At 36.7% G+C, this 21,834-nt stretch overlaps 1 protein-coding gene across 1 annotated transcript in view; it reads right to left on the bottom strand.

Annotated features, from left to right (window-relative positions):
* Positions 1–1,440: 1,440 nt before the first annotated feature.
* The window catches only part of KPNA3 (karyopherin subunit alpha 3), a 54,113-nt gene continuing 33,719 nt past the window's right edge, over positions 1,441–21,834 (bottom strand). Inside the window, exons 3-17 of the mRNA XM_050915119.1 lie at positions 21,493–21,582; positions 21,253–21,282; positions 21,121–21,173; positions 20,936–21,031; positions 18,507–18,592; positions 15,460–15,546; positions 14,897–15,066; positions 13,697–13,741; positions 10,995–11,126; positions 9,681–9,809; positions 7,865–7,969; positions 7,658–7,729; positions 7,397–7,559; positions 6,359–6,453; positions 1,441–3,827 (exon numbers count right to left, since the gene is read on the bottom strand). Coding sequence (XP_050771076.1) covers positions 3,729–3,827; positions 6,359–6,453; positions 7,397–7,559; positions 7,658–7,729; positions 7,865–7,969; positions 9,681–9,809; positions 10,995–11,126; positions 13,697–13,741; positions 14,897–15,066; positions 15,460–15,546; positions 18,507–18,592; positions 20,936–21,031; positions 21,121–21,173; positions 21,253–21,282; positions 21,493–21,582 — 1,452 coding nt within the window. The 3' untranslated portion in view covers positions 1,441–3,728. The remainder of the gene's footprint in view (positions 3,828–6,358; positions 6,454–7,396; positions 7,560–7,657; positions 7,730–7,864; positions 7,970–9,680; positions 9,810–10,994; positions 11,127–13,696; positions 13,742–14,896; positions 15,067–15,459; positions 15,547–18,506; positions 18,593–20,935; positions 21,032–21,120; positions 21,174–21,252; positions 21,283–21,492; positions 21,583–21,834) is intronic.

The following is a 21,834-nucleotide window of genomic DNA, read 5'->3' as shown; positions in this document are numbered from 1 at the left end:
GGCATTACAGATCAGATTAGAAAAACAAAATGGGCCTGAACTATCATTCAGTCCGCTGAGATTTTTAAATTTTTTTTTAAAAATATGCCTGTCAGTGGATTTTCTTACTCATTTCTCTGTTTAGCAGATCAAGCAAACAAAATGAAAGTGTCTACATTTTTAGAAGTATGGGGAACATTAAGGTATCCTCTAGATTTTATTCTTTCTAAATAAGATGTCTCTTAAAATAATGCATTCTTTATTCCAAGGTAGTGTCTTTCAAGTCATCTAGGTAGGACCTGCTGGATGATTAACAGGTTGCAAAAAACCAACACAATTCAAGAGTTTCATTTTGTCAACTGAAAACTGAAGGAACCATAGAGATTAAACTGCTTGTGGAAATGGGAGTCGGGTTCTTTTGAAATCTTTATCCTTTGTATCTCCATGGAAGAGCATTTGCGAAGATTTAAATACAGCACTGGAAGCTCATCTCCATCATCAACATACCCATGGAGAGAGGGGGGCTTCTCCAGGTGACTCACGCGACTGACACGGAGCAAGGATGGCAAAGCCACAGCTGCAGAGTTGCAGGCACCCTTCAAACAGTTCAAGAGGTTTTCCTCCACTGGTGCTGTCACATAATTAAAGCAGGACTGTACTAATTAGGGGGCTGCTGGACAATGCAAGTCTCCGACAGCTCCAATCTATCCCCGAGCGGCACCCCAATGGGGTCCCTCGTGCCTGAGGTGAGGGACGCTGGCCATCCCTCCCAGCTACGGAGAGCCATGGATGGCCACTCTCCTGCCTAAAGCCGGTCTTGCTGCACACCCCCTCCCAGCACATGCTGGGCAGGAGTTGGGCCTGCTTGTACAGCATCCTGAGCTTCAAATTAGTGCTGAATCAGCAACCAGCCTGTCACTGGGAGCCTGGAAAGGCCATTTCTGGAGGTAGCGAGAGTTCCTTGACGCTACGGCGCACCTTCAAACCTTTAAACTGAAGTCACTATTTAATAGCTACGTGGATCAGCCGCAGCCCGCTTACCACGGCCTCCTGTACATATCTGGGAAACACCTCCTTAAAAAGTATAAAACTCCATACTGGAACAGTATCCCAAGTTTCAGAGATGACTGCATTAGCTTACTTTATTCATTCTTGTAACATACTTCAAACTTTGATGCGGAGTTCTGCTAACTAATATCTAGTCAAAGACAAAAACCCCTAAGTCAATCTGTGAAGACTAAGCAGTTTCACAATCTTCAAAATAAGTTCTTGAATTTTTTATAGTATTTGATAGCAGCTTTTTATTGGTTACAAAACCTAAGCCCATATACAAAATTAGGAACACATTTAGATGCCTCTTTGAAAGAACGTTTTAGTCTATTTTAACTGATAGTTTAAAAAAATAATAAAAACAATGCAATTTTAAACACTGTTCTGAAAACGTAAAAGTGCAGCAATATACTTTGTTTCCTTTATTAACTATGAAATGGTGCAATCCCAATCAAAAGCTGATAAGGTCACAACAGAAAGAACTGAGCAAATGCTTTGTCCTGCCTTACCCAGTTCTCCGATGTTCACTTTTAATGTAATGCATTGAGTGCAAGAAAAGGATCAAATCTTCACAGTAGTGGAAAACTGTTGTTTCAATATCAATTTGTATGTAATCTCTAGGATAATAGTGAGTGCAGGCTGAACAGGGTATCCGTCAGTCTATACGGCGTATAGGGAGACTAAATTGAATTAGAAGGGGGGAAATCTTTGTTCACAATAACATCTGCTGGAACTCTAATTTCACAAAAACTTTGTGACCTTACCTAACTTTGACTTTTTATTGTTTAGTTTTTTAGCGAACACCACACAGTTTCAAGATTTTAGACTATAGTGTGTGAATAGGATGCAGTTACCATATGAAGCTTCAACTCAACTTTTGGGAAAAGAAAAAAGGCACAATGAACTTCAACTCAATTTTATGTGCACAAGAGTTGAAAAATCTGAGCCACCTTAAAGAGAAATTGATTCTAAAATTTATAAAACCTATAAATAATCAGAGGCCAAACCACTATATTAAAACAGATTATCTAGCAAGTAAAAATCTTGCAGTTTAAACATACGCTTGTATCCAGTTGAGATACAAGACAACTCACTCTTTAAAGTGGCTCCACCTTGGCAGATATATATTTAATGAATGCACACCTGCTATGCGTTGTTCATCAGTGGAAAAACAGCTGATCCACAAAGCTCTGATGGCATCTGTCCTTATCTTCATCACAGTAAATACAACCCACATCCAATAACTAAATTAGTTTAGATTTTTCTATCCCTTCACATCAATGCATTGGGAAATTACACCCAGTAAACAACAGCAACAAAACCAGTTTGTGTGACAGCTTACAGAATTTCAAAATTATCGATCTTCACCCCAGCAATACCAAAATCCCTTTGAAAATGACTGGGTCAGACGATTTTCCAAAAGCAATGACCTCACATACCTTATGTAAAGTTATTTAATGTGCGCTGCACATCAGGTTTATGCTGAATAACGGCAGCTTCCATACAGCCTCACACATCAACCAGTTTGTATCTTTTTTAATCATGTGAATAAGATTTGAAACTAATTTCTGAATTACTCTTCCAATACTCCAAGAATGAAGCTTTTATGACGCTTCTAAGTAGTTGCTGGTTTGTTGCCAACCACATCATCATAAGCACTGGTTACTAAGTAAAAAATAGTTTAAGACTAAATTACAGTAAACATGAAAGCTCCACAGTTTAAACCCAATATAAATCAACCATATCCAATTATCAATTTAAAACAAAATATATTGACTACTGAAAGTTGAAAGCAAGATTCTTTTTAACTAATACATTTTTGGACAGAATTTTTTTTTTTCTACAGTCTGGGACTCTTGCTTTCAGCTTAAACAGAAGTTCAAGTCCATAACAGGTTGTAGCTCAGGTAAAATACCATGCACAGCATTTGATTACTTCAAAACAGCAGGAACACACAGGCTGAAGTGAGTGGTCAAATAGGGCTCGCTGTTCTCAAAAATTAGGTATAATGGCAAAAGCTTTACCAGTCCAAATCTACAGTTCATTCTCCAACCCTGGTTTCTGAGGCAGTTAATGAACACACATCAATTACTGATAGCTGAAGTAGTTTTTTTGTTTGTTTTAAACTTAAGTGTTTAATCAATTGCCAAGTGTTTTTTTAAGTTACTTTTATTTCAGTTTCACCAATGAAATTCATTTGGCTTGCATTTTTGAATCTATTCTTCCACATAAAGTATATGAAAATATGTTTGTGGAGGACGATGATGGAGGCTCAGAGCAAACTGGGCCCCTGTAAAGTCTTCCAAAATGTACGCATCATACCAAAGTGTCTTGATCCACAGCGCACCGTTTTCCGAAGAAGCTACTTTTCCGTGGAAAGCCAATGTGCCACCACTATGGAATATTCTTAACAAAACTGCAGATTGCGGTTGTCAGCATGTGGCACCAGGAAAAAGGCAAAAAAAGGTAGTTGGGACTGTTAAAAAGAATTCTGAAACAGTTTAAGAGATCATGCATATGCATTTACAGTCCATGTGATAGTGACGTTTGGCAACTGCAAAGTGACCGATACATGGCTTGCTTTAGAAGCATCAAAACGAAGAGGCATGTGTGTCTTGGAGCCTTTTGTTTCTTCACTTGGTAGCCATCTGGTGGTGCTTCATACTGGTGTGGGACAGAGAAGCTGCACTTTTTTGAACTTAAAAATTAAATTCTTTTGTTTGAAGATTGGCTGTTGGGTCAAAGTTGTAAGTACCTCCTTGAGTGGCTTCAGGAATGAGACTGGGATCTTCATCGATCTATAAAATACAACAACAAAAATACATGAGAGGCCAATTCCCTGCACAATTCAGTACACGTGGAAGAGATTCACAAATATTCATCTTTTTTTTTTAAACATTATTGCAATAAAATTAGATCAGTTTTTTCAATTCAATTCCTCAAATATGTTTAAAAAGAACAACACATCAACTCTGTTCTAATACCATTAGGGAAACAGAAAATTGTAATGCTTAGAGACTGGGCTGCTGCTTGGTCAAAGCAGTCGCTATTTTAGTTGTGCGATTTAATTTTCAATGCCAATTTTTAGTACTTCTGGAGTTGGCTAATCACTAGTTGTGAATTCCAAAATTAGTTTTGTACTTTCTCCCGTTTTCTTTCAACGTGAAAATAATTTTTATCGGCAGCTGATAGAAATACTTACATAAAGCTTAAAAGAGTACTCAGTATCTCCTATCCGAATCTGAAGGATTTAGAATTACTCATTTCAGAGCAGTTTTATATAGCTCTCATAAGCGCAATTTGAAATTTTTTTTACACCAAAAGTACTTCATTACTCTATGGATATAGAAAGAAAGGCATCGGTATCCAACTTCACCCAACTTCCTCAAAGCTATTAGAATTCAGGTATTTACTGCCTCTAGGAACAGCAAATAACATGGTCGGTAGCATCAATATGCACAACTTCAAACCCTACCCATCCTCCTCCAAATGACCAGCTGCATCTTGTTCTCTGAACATGCCATCTCTACAAACCAGGCTGCAGGAACCATATGCCTCGTTTCAAACCATGTGTCATTCTGAAGCAGGTAAGAGCCCTTATGTGGGGGGTCTAAATAGCTTTCTGAGATCTGGCCTTGGAGTAGTGCGGACATCAGAACTGATTCACCTAAAATCTCTGTTTCTCTTTACTTTGGGTGACAATACCTAAATTGGAGGGAGAGATTAAGGCCTTTGGTGACAGCAACAATCTGCAGGAGGAAGAGTGGGGCACGTCATGCCCAAATGAAGATCAAACCTGGTTTCAGAATGCTTTGCAAAATGTTTGTGAGTTGATAAATTACCACTTCTGCCTTCTGCAGGGGTACTACAAAGTAACGTTACCTAAGTTCACATGCCTTTAACACAATAAACTAAAGTCAGGAAGCCATTAGTGCTGGTCCTAAAGTACATGCCAGTGCACTTTACAGGGCCCAGCAAAGCAGCAGATGGGATTAACAATGAAGGGACATCTAGAAGCCAGCAACATCTCATGAGAATACAGAAGATCCTGAAGTAACAGAAGGCAGGAATACTCCTGGGCAGTCAATCTTAACACTGCCAAGCAGGCTAACATAACCAGTCTCTTGTCTCCCTAGGGCAATTTGGATCTTTTTTCTCGGTTTTTTTTCACCAGTCCTCAAATGACAAGGGTTATTTTCCTACTTATAGTTACTACCCGAAAATTTGTCTGGTTTTATGTTTTACCTCCTATCTCCCAATCACGGAATTTCTACAATTTCGAGTTTCAGAAGCCCCAGAAAACGTGGTAACAGTATAAACAATAATCTGAAGTAAAGTCTTGCTCCCGAGTAAAGGAGTTAAATTCAGCAAATCAGGCATAGATTAAATTGCGTTAGTTTATGTAAAAAGTAAATGCACAAAAGGGAGTACTAACCTCAAAAGGGATATTTTTCCACCCACACCAACTAGACTGTGCTCTTCAGTTAGCTACAGAAGTCTCAGAGCCATTATGGAGACTATTAGAGACTGCTCACAGAATCATTACAAGCACAGGGAACTTTTCACATATCTTAACTTCTGGTGACTAACTTCACAATCACATGATGGGCCCGTGAATTGAAAATTAACGAGTCCTAAAGTTAGAGCTGGTATCTGGAGAGTTCAATTTAAGAGAAGAACTGAAGACGTAGTTCTGCTAGGCTGCAAAACTACAGACACTCTGGATGGCCTAGAAAAGATAATTATTGTCGTCAAATTGCTTGTTGAAGTGCTTCTGAGGCACTCACAAGCAGCCAGTAGCAGAAAGAGCTAGAACCCAAAGGGTCATAATCAGGGTGCAACAAAATACCAGATGGTCTAGATCAATCAGTTGCAGAAAGTGTTAACAGTTTTGATGACTCTTCAATGCAGAATCCAGACTGAGCAATTACAGAGCTGAAATACAGTAATCTATCTGAAAGTAAGGATCTACCGCCCCCTCCAAAGACTGATGTATGAGAAAGTAAAAAGGAGGGCCAGAGAACTGTTTAGATTCTAATCACAAGTAATTACATGTCAATTTACATGTCAGTGTGACAAAATTAGGTCAGCGTCAATCAATTTATTAGGCAAAACCAGAGCAGTTATCTTGATGTTGCTAAAGAAAATTCTTGGTATTGAGAAATTCTTCAAAGACTTTCAATTAAGGGAAGCTGTACTGAAAAAGGAGGAGGAAAACTGACCTCCGAGATAACCTATGTTCAGGACAATTGGAACTGAGGAACAATGACAAGGTACTTACTAAGCTAACAGCACAGCACATATACTCTTCAATCTTTAGCATACTTACATCATCACCAGAGAAATACTGATCTATGATTTCAAATGCTAGTTTATAAATGTCTTCATTCTCATGCTGTTGCAAGGCTTCAATTTTCTCTAACCCTGAATAAAAGAAAATAGAGAAGAGTTTTGTAAGTTTAAACTGGAGTTACTGACTACTTTGAAAAAACTAAGAAAAACAATGAAACATTACTACTGTAACATACTAGAAAAGATGTAGCTCAGTCTGGAAATATTATCTACACAGTAGCTATCTTTGTCGCTAAGAGGAAAGAGAAGTAGTTTGTGAACCTTTGCATGCCATGGAATATCCCATTTTATGAACAAGGGATAATGGAATCTTCTCTCTTTTTAGACAAAACTCTCTGTATCTAATTTTTTTAGGACTACTTCTGTCTACTACATAGCTTTTGTTTCAGTCATTGTGCTTTCTGTATATCACCAAAAGGAAGTGGCTACATTTGCATGTAGCATACGAGTTTAAAACAACAAGGTGACAAAGCCTCACACCAACAGCAGCTTAAAACACTAGTCCCATTTTCAAACTGGATATGGAATAATATAAGGGAAAAAGTTTCAGTGTAGTACATTCTTCAACATCCCTTTACTGCTATCTTACTATAATACATTAATTAGTATGTGTTAAAACTTGGATTGCGATATCAAAAAGACTCCTCATCCTGCTTTGGTCTGTAATGAAATTATGATCCTAACAACTGCTTCCAAGGCAATGAACTAAAGCGAGAATTGTGTGTTTTACCACAGAACAAAGTATATGCAATAATCAAACGAAAAGAAGTACAATTCTCATTTAAACCTAAAAAAAACCTAAGCTACAGAAAGCTCCTTCAACAATTGCCTCCAACATGACCATCTCTATACCGAATTAAACAGAAGAAAAATGTCATTTCTCTTATTACAAAAAGTCTCGCTTATTCAAACAGCCCATGGTAAAAAAATGCTGTAGTAAATATCAACAGCAGCAAGGGGAAGACAGAATAATATCCGTCAAATTAAATTTTTTAAAAGCCTAATAAGCACTTACCTCCACACTCTTCTATAATTTCAGCTATTGTGCTAGCCTCATCACCAGCCATTATCAGGATGTTTTTCAGACCATCCAGCACCACCTGTACCACTTGAGAATCCTTTACTGAGAGTAGATTGCAGAACGGTGGGATTACATTTTGCTGTACAAGGTATTCAACCTAAATAATGAAAAAAAAAGTGCTTTCAGCATTGTGCTTCTTACAAATGGCTGCATGTGCAATGTTTTAGTGACAATCTGAAATCCCACTACACATACCTGATCTTTTCTCCCACTTATTGTCAAATTGCTAATTGCCCAAGCAGCTTCCTTTTGTGTTCCAAAGTCCCCCTGAAAAATAAAATTAATAGCTCATTAAAATAAGCATAGAAACATCTGTCAAGCTTATTATTAAAAATCACAGACTCCTCGTGTCAGATTTATAAAAAGAGGATGACAACTTGCATAGCTGATAGTTTGACTGACCTTAGCCAGCTGGTGTATGATCATAGGGATTAGCCCAGCATCTATTACAGCCTGAACTTGTTGCTGGTTTCCTGCTGTGATATTGGAAAGGAACCAAACTGCTTCCTACAATTGGACAAAACAAAAAAGCAAAACACTTTTAAAAATTAGTCAACAGATGAAAAAAAGAAAACCAACCAAACTAAACAAAACAACCTCAAAACCTAGAATCGTACCACGACCAATCACTAAACAGAATCTCCAGGTTTCCTCCCCAATAGCACTTGTAGCACACAAACTTTTATTGCACTGCGAAAGCCAAGCATGCAGGGGATCAATGTAAAATTGATACGATTAATTGACAGGGCCAGATTATTACTTACACAAGGAGTGTCTCCATACACTGGGAGCAATACTGACTTAAACCTTATATCCAGTTTGCACTGCTGGAGTCACTGCCGTGTTTTAAACTTTCGATCAGTTTTGCAAAGAAAATAGGAAAACTGGTAAAACCTCAAAAGGACTTATCCTGTAATTCTACTACTGACAGCTCAGTAGTAGCTTTCTGTGCTGATACAAGGAAGACCAACTCCAGCTCCCATTTTCTTCCTGAAACATGAAGTGGAGCTCACAGAGCTCATTCAAGTATCAGACAGGACTCTCAGTCCTGAGACTTTACTCAGCAGTTATCTCCTTCAGGAGGTTCATTGACATAGCTAACATCTATCTAATGGCAGTTACAAATTCCTGGTTACAAAGGGGGATACTTGTCAAGGCAATCCAGAACATCTTAAAAAGGCTCCAATCTTAAGTAAAAGACAAACAGATGTGGCAAGCAGTCATTTATGAAGTACTGCAGGAAAAAACCATAATGGGTTCCATTTTTTAGGGATATGTATCTTGCTTTTATTTGTATTTGCCCCTCACAGCATACACTTAAAACAAAACTCAAAGCATTTCTAGACTCCCCTTATACAAAAATAATTCCTTTCTTGGCATTCAAAAAGAGCTCTTCATCATTCTTTTGTGAGAGCTAGAAAGGCAGGCAGAAACAAATCACAGCAGTTTGAACTGTCAAAGATAACTTCCTTCAGAGCTGTTGACAGGGCCTGAAGAAACAGAGATTCCTCACAAACGGATTTCCCCGCAATGGTACACTAAGCGGGGGAATCATGTAAGCTAAACAAAAAAGCCTCCTTCTCAGCCAGCCCCATCTTTGCAGTGGAAGATGGCACAATGATTTAAAAAAAAGCAAATAACATGAAATACAGCTGTGGGAAAGAGGGCACTGATCACTTTCTTTCATCAAACTCTCCCTATTCCATCGAGTCCTTGCAGTAGCGAAGTTACCTCTGCCAAAAGGAGGGAGAGGAAATGCAGGGACAGTTTTCAGAAAAGGACAGTGGTACTCCCTACTTCCCTGAAGGTGAAGATGGACAAGAGAACAAACTCCACTATGAAAAGGTGGAGTGGATAAAACTGGATCAGTCTTACTCAACTCACTGGACTCAACCAGAAGTAACACTCTTTAGTTATGAAAAACCGTAATGCAAGTTAGCCAGTTACTCACTTTGCAAATGAAAAAAAAGTATCACACTCCAAAGCAAAAACCATCAGTCCTCCCAGAAAGCACCAGGCATTAACACCAATGCATGGATCCTCACTATGGCTGTTTGGCTTTAGCCCTAATTAAGCACCAGCCTCAAAGGCTGCGTTTTTATACAAAATTGCTCACACAGCGGAAATAATAGCTGTAAGAAATTCTTCTGTAATATTCTACAGCCTACTGCTTTATTTCTTAAACAAAAAGATTAAGTTAGGAAGAAACAAATCATACCTTGTTTATCTTCTCTTTTGGATGCGTCAGGAGATTTGGGAAATAAGACAAAACATCACAATTGAGAACAACTTGTGTCTGTTCATCAGTACCAGTTACTATGTTGCCTACTGCTCTCAGTGCTGCTGTCTGAATATCCAAAGAGGGAAGGAAAAAAAATTGCATGTTAAAGACATTGCTGTTACTTATGCTAAAACAAAGATCATTTTAAGACGTCTCTTTATAAAAGCACTTTGCAAAATACAATTTAGCACTTCATCCACTGAGCTACATCCTAAAAATGGGTATTGTTTCATCAAAACAGAAACACACAGTACAGCATTTTACTGAATAGACGCGCTGCAGCTCAACTCAAAAAGTGTAAAGATTAGCAATTAAAAGAATATTAAAACAATAGAAGAGTTAATTCATCATGTATCTGATCTGAATTACAATTACATTAACTGTTTCTAGGCTTTGACTATGTCTGCCAAGGTTGCTTACTTCTCCATTCAGCTCTCCACTACAGAATTAAAAAACCCATGACTACTTTTCTTCTTATTGACTCTCAGCTGACTTTCAGAAATGGACTTCGTATCTTTATGTATTGGTTAGTAAATGCTTTACAAGTGACAGAATACCGGAGAGACTCCTCTTCATCAAGTGAACTGGTCTGACAAATTTCAAGACAACCAAGTCTCATCCAAAGTACAAACTAAACAAACACGACAAATGCGCAGATATGTAAAAAAGCTCCCAATTACAATGGCTGGTTTCTAAAAACCAAGCACACATTAACCAACTTTTAGTTTCCCTTTGTCTTTGAAATTAATCAAACAAGCTCAGTTAACCTACCTTTTGTAGCTAATTAGAAATTTACTTTACTAAAAGGACTCAGCATCTGCAAATATTTTAACATTCAAAAGGTCCCAAAATATTAATTGATTTCCATGAGCTATTCAGACAGAATATGCCCAACCATGTATGCAGCAACAGAAAAGAGCGCATATAACATGAGTTCTGGAAAACGTAAAATCTGTTGTCATTAAATATTTTAGGACTACAAAAGGAAGGCACCCCTGGTAATCCCACAATGGAAGTTAATGTTTAACCTGTCACTTTACTTAAAACTATATTAGAACTGTTTTGTTCGAGTTTTCTTTCATTTTAATAATCTTTTTTCCCCAGTGCGGGTAACATTTTTTGTTCAGTTTTACCTGCAACAAATGTAGCTATAAATGCTCATCTCAGTACTCCACTAATAAATACTCTAAGGCATATTTTTTAGAAAATAGCTTACAAAGGACTATTCAATAGCAACTGAACCAGACTTACTTGAACTTTAACCTCCTGATGACTCAGAAGGGGAACTAGAAAAGGTACAACTCCTGAATCAATCACCATTTGTATCTGTTCGTTTCCACCGTCTGTTAAGTAGGACAAAGCCCAAACAGTGTCCACAAGAATCTATAAATTGGAAAGAACACGGTTTACACATTGAACAGTAAAATCCATATAATGGAGGCTTAATTTAGTGATCAACATTCCACATGTCTGGGGGGAAAAAAAAAGAGCATGCAATTTAGTTACAGGAAAAACTCAAACATGATTATGACGAGACCTAATTAGTAAAATGTTAGATTATTATGTACAACTATGAAAACTGGGGCCATTTGTTCCATAATAATAATTTCTATACATCCTCTCTCAAAACTTTTTTTAATTATATACCACATTTTGGTGCATAAAGTGACAGCATACATCATCTCACAAAGGTAAACTGTTGGGCTTGATTTGCATTTCAAAGACAAGACAACCAGCTCAGATAAGTAGTTGTGCTAGTAACTTTCTGAAGAAAATACCAACCTAGCCTCCTAGCACTGCTGTAATTTGTTAGCCGTGCTATCTTTTCATTACAGAATACATAAGTTCCCTTAGTCTCTAATCCATCTATCTACACTTTGGCATTTCTGATCCATAGTGCAGCTCTGAAGTGAAACTGCAAACTATTCTGGATGTATGCCTTTTTCTGCCTTCATATTAAGATTAAAATCCACAGCAAAGGAAAGGAGTTCTTATACCAACTAAAGGACTAGCAACTATTATAAGGTGGCAACTGTTCAAGCAAATCAAAAACCCACAAAGAAATTACTACCATGCAGGGCAATCTTATTATCTTAAAGAAAATAAAGACTATCACTGATGACCTGATAAGGATGATTTGAGAGCCCTCAAAAAAAGAAAGGTACAAAAGTTACAGTCATTGAAAGGTAGTATCTGAAGCAGAAACAAAGCCAGCAGAAAGAGGGATATCACATCACTTAGAGATGATGTTAGGAACTGCAGAAAGAGAAATCTGGACCCCACAGAGGACATCATCTGTTGAGATATCTAGATCTACTCTACTTTTAAAACAGATACCCATTTAAAGTTTCCAGCTATCACGATAGCTAAATACTACAGTACTGAAACGTAGGAAGGACTTTGAAGTCCTGACCCACAGGCTGCTTCCACCCAGCTCCAGGGACCAGACAGCACAGACCTAATGCTTTCTTGACACAGCCTGCTGCCTCCCTCACCTGCTAATGCCACAGGGACAGCAGAATGTGCTGCAGTGGAGCCAGTATCGCAGCAGAAGCAGTGAGAGATGGTGCCTCACCAGTTTGCTGCCCCACAGCCCTGTTGGTGACAAGAGCAGCAGCCGCCAGAAGCGCTCACAGGACTGTTGGCTGACCTACCTGCATCACTGACTCATCTCCAAAGATAGGTTTGCTGCTCCAGTACAGAGAGGCTGGGACCAGACTGGTACCTCCAAACTAGCACCTGACTCTCAGGATCAAAAAGACGGGCACCCTAATTGAGATTAGTCAAAACCTGGCATCACATAGTCTCATATCTACTTCAAGAAGCTCTCACACAATCATTGCTTGCAAAAGCTTTCAAATTTGGCAGGGAAAGAAAGCCTATAGGTTCGAAGTATGTTTGGTTTTGCTATGAATTTCCATTCAGGTTTGTCCAAATTACGAATTGGAAAGTCACCATGTGCTGTCTCCCACTCACATTACACTGGGACAACCCTGGCAATATCCCAGATTAAACTGTTTGCAAATATTTTGTGGAGCCAAGCCCACTTTACCATTAAGAGAGCAGCAGAAACACCACTACCACAGCATGGAAGTAATGAAAGACAGTTCCACCAATCTTATGCTCCACCCCCAGACCAACCACAAGGGCTCAATTCCCTAAATTGAAGGATCACTATAGGGAGCAAAAGTCAAAGACATTACAAGGTCCTGACAGGAGGAGGAGGAGAAGAGCAGCTCAGTATCCCTTAGTTACACAGTTCTTTGTTCCTGAAGTCCCAATGTAAGACTTCAGGAGGTAAGTCCACTCCTCTAGGACTCCTCAGAAAATATATGTAAACCCATGGATCAGGCATGTGGAAAGTACTGAAGGTTTAGTATTAAAAACCTGAAGAAAAGTTGTCAAAGGTGCCACAAAACAATAGTTTATTGCTGTTTATTTAAGTATATTTTCATATGTGATTTCCTTAGTTAAACAGGTTGCAAAGTCAGGCACCCAAGAGGTTACAAAAGTCAGATTTACCCATACGATCACAATATTTGATTGGACTGATATGTAGAATTATATATTTTTTTTCTACACGTGCGTTATATATCATCTATGCAAAATTATAAATTGGGGCAGAATTAAAATGAAGCTGATGGTAAAGCTGGCACTTTAAATTTCTAGTGCTCAATTCCGCAAGATAGGATTTTTTTTAATGTAGTTTCTAATGTAAAGGATTAAAAAAAACTTTTAGAAAAGATATTTCAGAAATGGTATTTGCACTTTCTTTTTCATGCTCTGAATGACTAAAATTATATTAGTCTTCATATTTAATTTTGCATTTACTACTTAATTATACATAAATTAATACACAAAAACAAGTTTGCCCACTTAAACACAATCTTGCAGCATTTTCTCTCTAGAGTAAAGAAAGAATCTAAATATCTCAAACTTTAGAAATTACTTACGTTTATATCTGTATGGTAAATGAGAACACACAATGCTGGCAAAATCTGAAAAAAAGTTCATCAGTCATTACAGTAGAATAAAATTGGCTGTACAATCATGAATCCAAATACTACAGTTGCAAAGCTTAGCTTGAGGCTGCATTAGCATATTGCATTCACACACTTCCCATCAGCTGGTCATTCCCTCAAGGTATGTATAAAAATATATATATAAAATATTTAAAATTTGTAAAAATACTAGACAGTACTATATTTCAAAGACACACAGAGATCAGACTATATTTTGAGGGAAAACAAGCAAACAACAGAGGTAAGACATCCTCCTGCTATTTTGAAAGCTTTGTTACCACACAATATAATAAAAATCATTAGCCTAATATCAATATATAAAACCCTCTTGCGTTAAAATAAAATTTTATTTTTGTATTCACGTATGGAGAAAATATAAAACTGAGCCATGATAAGACTGCTTAGAACAGGGTTTTTTATTTGGTAAAGTATTACTTGTAAAAGTTTCCCCGTTCCTCGCTTCATTTTTAAAATTTCATTAAAGTTTAGTTGCTAACAATATTATACTTCACATGGCTTCAAAAACTGTATCTACACTTTGGAATTTATCTTAAAATGAAGAACTTTACATACATTACAACTATAGTTCTACTCAAATAGCATCATTTTACTAGCTGTGCCTACTCTATAAACACCGCATTTGCTCTGTTCACCGGTTTAAAAGGATTTTCAGATGCTTCTCTTCTCAAGTGGGGACTTGACATTGACTGTATGTTCACAGCTAGTCGAAACACAAACTACACTACATTCACTAGTTTACTGACATTTCCTCTTCCTGAAAATAATTACATTTGAATACTTCTATATACAGAATCACGTTCGTAGCCTTTTTTTGATAAAAACATGAAATGCTGACGATGTTAACACTGTCTGGTGTGTTAATTTTTTGTTGTGTCCATTTTAATATATGGCTCATCCGCCTTCAGTCTTACTCCGTTTCAGATGTTACAAATACCTGTATTACAGCCTTAGTAAGAAGCATCAAATTGGTCAAATTACTTCATTTAACAACTGGTAAGTGGCACAAGACAGTGGCAAAAAACATGCATAAATTCACAGTATGACAATGTAAAACATTTGGCCTCTAGCCCAGAGTATAAAAAATTATGTGTCTCGTAATTCTTTATTTACCTCCTGAACTGTCTCCATAGGCGGTGGGGGGTCCTTATTCCTGCAGAGATTTACAATGACCCATGTGACGTTCCGAAGGAAGGTGATGGGAATGGAGGGATTGATGAAGGACAGAAGAGGTTTGACAACTCCCAGTGATATGACATAATCTCTACACTGAGGACCATCACCTACAGAAATGAAAATTGTTGTAAAAGAAATTACATTAAAAATGGAAAATCTTGAAATGTATGCAATGACATGTTGGGATACTGAAATTCTATGTTTCCTCACCAATAGTCTACTACTAAAAGGTCGTGTTCAATTAAATATACATACGTACAGACATGTATGTATATTTTACGAGACACAAAATTTATCCTGTTAATATTTTGTGTAGCAAGTGATACTATTCTTTAGAAAAAAATAGGATGTACACATGTAATTCTGGCCACACGAAAAATTATATTAAGCCACAGAATTTAGAGGAAACATAGTATCATATGATAATGCCAATGTTCAAAAAGTCAAATTCTAAAATGAACCGCTCCCTGAATTCAAATCATTATAACAACAAGAGTTACCTATAATATTTCCGAGAGCCCAGACAGCTTGCTCACAAACATTCTGGTGTGGTGAATGAAGTAGTCTCAAGAAGAGGGGTACGGCATCTGCAGAATGCAAAGATTAGATTTGTTTTTAGTGGAACATGGTATATGCACAATATTTCATTGATTAATACAACACACTTTCTCTACCATGCCTTATACATGTTTCTATTATGAAGAGCATACAAAACCTCAGTCAAACATTTCTATACATATCTAGAGATATGTATAGAGAGAACAAGCAATTATTAAACAACAATGCTCCCCACATTTAAACATTTCCCCCTATTTCTCAAAGTGATATGCAAGAGCCTTAAGTATGTAGGTGCTAGGTTTCCTGTCCTGGTAATTCAGATTTTCCAGTTATCCAAGATCACAATACATACCTAGCAGAACGACATGTCTACTCGTGCAAACATGCTTCAAATCTTGACTTTAAGAAAATAGCTTCCTCCCAAGAAGTCGCTATAGTTAGTTTCCATATGCAGTGAAGATTTACATCCATCTGGCAGTCCTAAGACATGTCTTAATTTGCTCTTATATAACGCAGGCAACTTACCAGATTAAGGAAGTGGTACTGATTTTAGATATCAGTCTCTGCTGAATTAAATACATTTAATAGAGCTAAGAAACCATCCCTCTACTATTCCCATGCACTACTTCCCTTCAGACAACCCATACTGTTTGAAAGACAGTAATTCTTGCAGCAATTTTTAAAATCTATATATGATCATACTCATCCTATAGTCTTTCTGAGCAAAGTAAAATAGATCAATTTATATACTGTTGAAGGAAAGAGTATTTTTTCTTGTAGAAATAGCTTCAGAAATTTTTAAAAATTGCAACACAATTTATGAGCAACTGTGAATCAATATTCCGTTGATAATGTAACATGTGATAATGAGCCAAAAACCCCTGATGTATTTTCCTGAAAAATACAGAGCGATGAAGAATAAAGACAACCTAAAATTCCTTCCCCGCCCTAGATGAGTAATTCAGCAATTGCCTATAACTGACAAGTTAGGAGAGACAGCAACACACCGTTGCTTAAGAACACTCTCTCTGTTCTTGTAACAATCATCCCACTTCCATTAGCTCAAGTGGAATATGCTAGCTTCCTTCTCAGTGACTACTGAGATTATACTTCAGCCATACGTGTATTCAACATATTTCAGAGAGGAGGGTCAAGTATGTAGTTTATATTAGATTGCAATCCTGGTATGCTTTCAAAAGCAGGAATGAAATAATTTATATTAGCACTCAGGCAGGAGGACAGTCTGAGAAAGCATGAGTTGCAGGTTATGTGATCTACTCCTCTCAAAAAATTAATTACTTCTGCTCCAAATTGGCTCCTGCCAAGATCTATTCTGTGTATATAGTACTTCTCCTCTTTTGCTGGGCCTTCCAACTGCCATCTGTCCCTCTTGATTGCAGGAGGCTGCCTTCTTTTGTATTTAGGCTGCACCAGCCTCTTCTATAGCTGCAAGGGTCTATCGCTTTGTCTCCTCAAACCATCCCTTATCTAAAGGGAGTGGGGAGGCTGTTTTCCCTTAGTCGTCTCCCAGCCAAAGCAGCAAGACTTTTAGACTAAATTTCTGCCATTTTCTCTTCAGGAGTAAAGCTTGGAAAACGCTTTTTGCTTCTTTAAAGTAATTTTATCGCACTTTCTTCTTTTCAAGCATTAGCTAAACAGATTTGGGGAGAAACATATCCTGGACTGAACTTCTAGTAATTGTTCAGGTAACAGCAATGCTTTTGGCTGTGCTGTACACATTTTCATTCTAATTTTAATTTTTACTTTAAGATTTTTTCCAGATTTTTTTCTGCAAAGCTAATACTATAAACAGCCTTTTCATTAGATTCATTCATTCAAATATGATAACATTGTGGGACTTGAAAAAGGAAGAAAACAATGACTAACCAATGAACTAGTTGGGAAGGATGAAAAAACTTGGGAATAGGTTTTCAAAGATATTTAAACACCAGAAAAGCAATCTAAAAACAAAGGTACCCAAATCACATCAGGATTTTTTGAAACAAATTCAAGATGTTGATTATGTTTAAAAGGCTTTGGATTTTTATCCAAAGCTCATTTTGATAAGCATTCTTATTCTATTGCTCCAATATCTTAACTATACAGAATCTTACAATTAGTGAGATATTTTATTAGCTATTAAAACGTACAAAACAGCATTTTGATTTGAAAGGCAGGTTCATACACTTAAAAAAAAGAAATCAAATAACTAAGTCACCATTTTCCCATGTAAAAACACTGAATATGAATAAGCCAAGACAATTTATTATATATTTGCTTATCTATAGTCTCCCATTTAATGACAAAATGTTGTATTTAGCATAAAGCTGATTGTTTTAAGATAAGCGTGCTGATACATAAAAGCTATATATATAATCCCGAAAAATTAATTTGAATAATTTATCTTCAATTAACTTTAGAGTTTATTTCCTATCTCTTTTCATAACGGAAGTCTCACTGGCTGGTTAAGCAAGAAACGAAGGCAGCACAACAAACTTGGTGTGTACAGGAGATACTAATCATACGGTCAAGGAAAGGATGGTAATTTTCTTAACTCTGTATTTAAATGGGCAACCTTACATAATTATATGTATTTAACAACTTTAATAAGATTTATGAACATACCTTTGAGGTAGAAAGAATTACTTCCTAACATAAGTTTTAGTCATAGGGGAATTAATGGTACGTGATTTCAGAAATCAACCCAAGAATTAGAAAGGACTAACATTTTTTGTCATACTCATTATATCATCTGTCATTCTCTATCTTCTTTATGGGAAAATCAGGTCTGGAATCCTTAATATTAATTGTTAGTGACAAACAGATTAACGTTTAAGGGCAAATGTAGAAATTTTTTGAGAAAGAGGACAGACATGCATTTATTACTTTAATGGTTTTGCTAACAAATGGCATTTGTTATCCAAATATCCCCTTTTCCCTTTTACCCACAATATCCACCACCCCCCAAAAAACAAATTGTAATACTTACTAGACTGTACAACAGCTTGAGTCTGTGCAGAAGTGCCTGATGCTATGTTAGTCAATGCCCATGCAGCTTCAAATTGTAATGAAGGACTGTAATGAAATAATTTTATAGGAATAAGTTGAAACATGATCTGCAGATTATGTTATGGTTCATTTCAGTATTACTAGCTGTATCCACTCTGAGACACTCTACATTTAAGCAGTGCCACTGGGCTAAAAGTTTTTTTAAAAAAACTCTAAGCCTGGACATTTCAGGGGAAAAGCTATCAGAAAAAAAAGATTTTACATTCTATGACCTTTTGTAAAGCAGCCATCATTCTGACTTCGCATTAGGAATAAAAAAAAAATAAAAGCAGTAATACTTGTTGAAGCACATACCAACCAGTGAAGCTGACTGCTACTCTAGTCAACTAATTATCTCCTGTATGAAAGACTTCTAGCACCCCTCATCGTAAAATTTAATTATGCCTCCCTAATGGGTAACAGAGACCTCTTTACAGCCAACTGATCCAAACATCATTCATATTTAGTGAAGAAAGTGCAACTGTCTTGCTGCCATTTAGTAGTTCTCAATAAATTAACCATGTCTGACCATAACTCATAAAAACTTGGCCCTTCTAACATTACATCCCAGATCAAGTGTAAGCTGGTATACTGGGATAAAGACATTTTTCTGCTCCATCACAGACAAGGGAAAGATCTAGCATCAATAGCAAAAGATAGCATCATACCTGTATTAAAACTGACTTATTAAATGCAGATAAAATTAGTTACAAATATTATGAAAGCTGGGGGAACATCTCTTCCAAGATGTCTGTCAACTGTTGTCTATGCCAACAGCAGTTTAGTAAAACAGTTTGCATGAAAACTGTTGTTCAAGCAAATGCTAAAGGTTAAGAGTTCTAGAAGTTATATAAGACTTTACAGCTTATGGTGGTTAGCGTAACAGTAAGGTGTCTGGCTTTGGGAGGAGCAGAGAATATTTACTGTTAGGTGACTATTTTTCATTTCCATGCTTTTTTGGGTCTTTATCAATTATGTTTTATATATAGCCATAGCACCTGCTTCCTTTAAGCTTTTTTTGTGCATTAGTTTCCAAAGCATTTTGAGGTTTTACTGGGGATGGGATTGGAAAAGAATGAGATAGGAGGGCCCAAGATGTGTAAATAAGGATTTGTAAAAACAAAGAGTACCTGTCAGCAGCTCTCTATAAACCTTTACATTCTAGGATCAAATGCATTAAAATTCTAGTTCTAAGTCGGTCCTTCTTTTCTTCCTCTTACGATAAGCTTTCAGTTATAACATGAACAACAGCTTTAACAATCTGTTATAGAAAGTCTTCGCAGAGTTTAACTCTACTAAATATTATATAGCAATCACAATTAAAAGGACTGCTTAAGAAAATGTTGAGTTCAATTTTGAAAGGCTTATTAAACATTTACAAAGGTAAATCATACAAAAACTAGACAGAAAATTCAAATTAAAAGAATTTTCACAGCACTGAACCATCTACTTCTAGAACACACAGGCAGTCACAACCCATTTTAAAATGCTATCCTGATTTGAACATTATTGCCAGCTGCCTTCTAAGCAACTGCTTTGTTAAACAAGCTAGAAACAAAGCTACTCATGCTTCATGTTTTTGCAACCACCAAATGATACCCAAAATGCCAATTTGCATTTTTGAAGTTTCTAGCCCTCGTGGCTGCAGAAATAACCTTGAAAATGGAAATACTGTAAATACATTTATGGCTGCCTGAGGCCAAAGACAGGCTAAAACATTTACCTCAAATGTGTTAATTCCCATCTAAGGGGCTCATGGATTGTGGAATATGGCATTTTTCTTACATGTCATTAAATTCTTGCAACTACATGCTCAATGTTCTCTACCTCCTTTACTGAAGCTCTTGTTTTCCAACAAAGAATCATAACAGAGAGCACGCTCACTGTGTTGTACCATCACGAGGGAGTAGCACAGAGCCAGAAGGAAACCCACCTTGCAGTGAGAACAAAAGCAGCTAGAAACTTAAGCTAATAACCTTAATGAAAAAGATGACAAGTGTATTCTGGCAAAGAGAAGTGCCCTGTTCACAACCAAGCACGTCCTCTGCCTTCACACAAATACGCACAGGAAGTCTGAGACAGGTTTCTTAAAAACAGTTAACAAAAAAGTCTGAAATACTCAAAACCAATGAGAACTTTAGTAAGGTTTTCTCCATTAGCTGGATATGCTCATGCAAGCTCTAAAAAATAAAATGACATTTCAGTGGCAGAATAAATACTCCTGGAGAATTTATGGTTTATCATCACGGAATGTGATCCACTGTGTCAGATTATATGGTGCTATGAATCCTCAGTTTCATTTGAAATAATGAGATGGTTTTTTGGATGCAGATTTTCAGTAAAGGTGAACATTTTTACAAGTATACTTACTTATCATCCCTTTCTAGGCATTTTACCAGAATTGGTAAAATTCCTGATTTTATTAAGTCGTCAATAGGTGGATTTCTGTCACTGGATAGGAGTTTTCTGTGAAATTAAATGTAAAAGTAAAGTAAGTAACTTTCATCATGAAAAATGTGCAGGAAATATATTTCTGTGCCTTTATTTATTTTTACCTTGCAGCTTGGACAGCACTCAGTTGGATCACTGGGTTATCACTTGTGGCGTTCTGAAAAAAAATCACAGTAAAAACTAAAAATGCACAGAACACGCACTTCTAATAAAAAAAATAGTTAAATGTAACATACCTGCAGTATAGCTTCTAGTGTTACATTTTGCTTGAAAAGAGAAAAAAATGTTTTAGTAATTTTGTTGCTAAATTACATTCTTTTAAAACACTTAATACAATCAAACTAATTTTAACAGCATACCAGTGCATAATTTTGCTTTCAAATAACTGCAAGACTTCCAGTCTTAAAGTAAAAACAGAATACATTGTTTTGAGACACCACCAGTTTTAAAAATAATTCCAGAATCAAGGAACTTACTGCTTTGAAGTCAGCATCAACATCAGAATCTTCTAAACTTTCTTCTTGGGGAACATTTCTTTTTTTCAAAAGATGTTCATCTCTTTTGTTCTGTAAAGCAATGATGAAAAATAAAGACACTTAACGCTTATTTGTACAGGGTGACGATACAATGGCCCCTTTCAAAATAAAAGTTTAGATGAGTGCTTTTTTTTTAAAGGCATTTGTAACTGCAAATAGAACTTGCAGTATTTCAGCTGTAAGAATCTAGCAGCTTGCTAATCACAGACAGAACTATGACAATCCATGACATTTGAATGAATTAAAACTTACAGTTTGGGGATCAATTTTCTAACAGACGTT

This window comes from Gymnogyps californianus, chromosome 1 (genome assembly GCF_018139145.2).
Source record: "Gymnogyps californianus isolate 813 chromosome 1, ASM1813914v2, whole genome shotgun sequence".
Classification (NCBI taxonomy): domain Eukaryota; kingdom Metazoa; phylum Chordata; class Aves; order Accipitriformes; family Cathartidae; genus Gymnogyps; species Gymnogyps californianus.
Note: the sequence above shows the minus strand (reverse complement) of the source record. Positions and strands in the feature narration are given on the sequence as shown.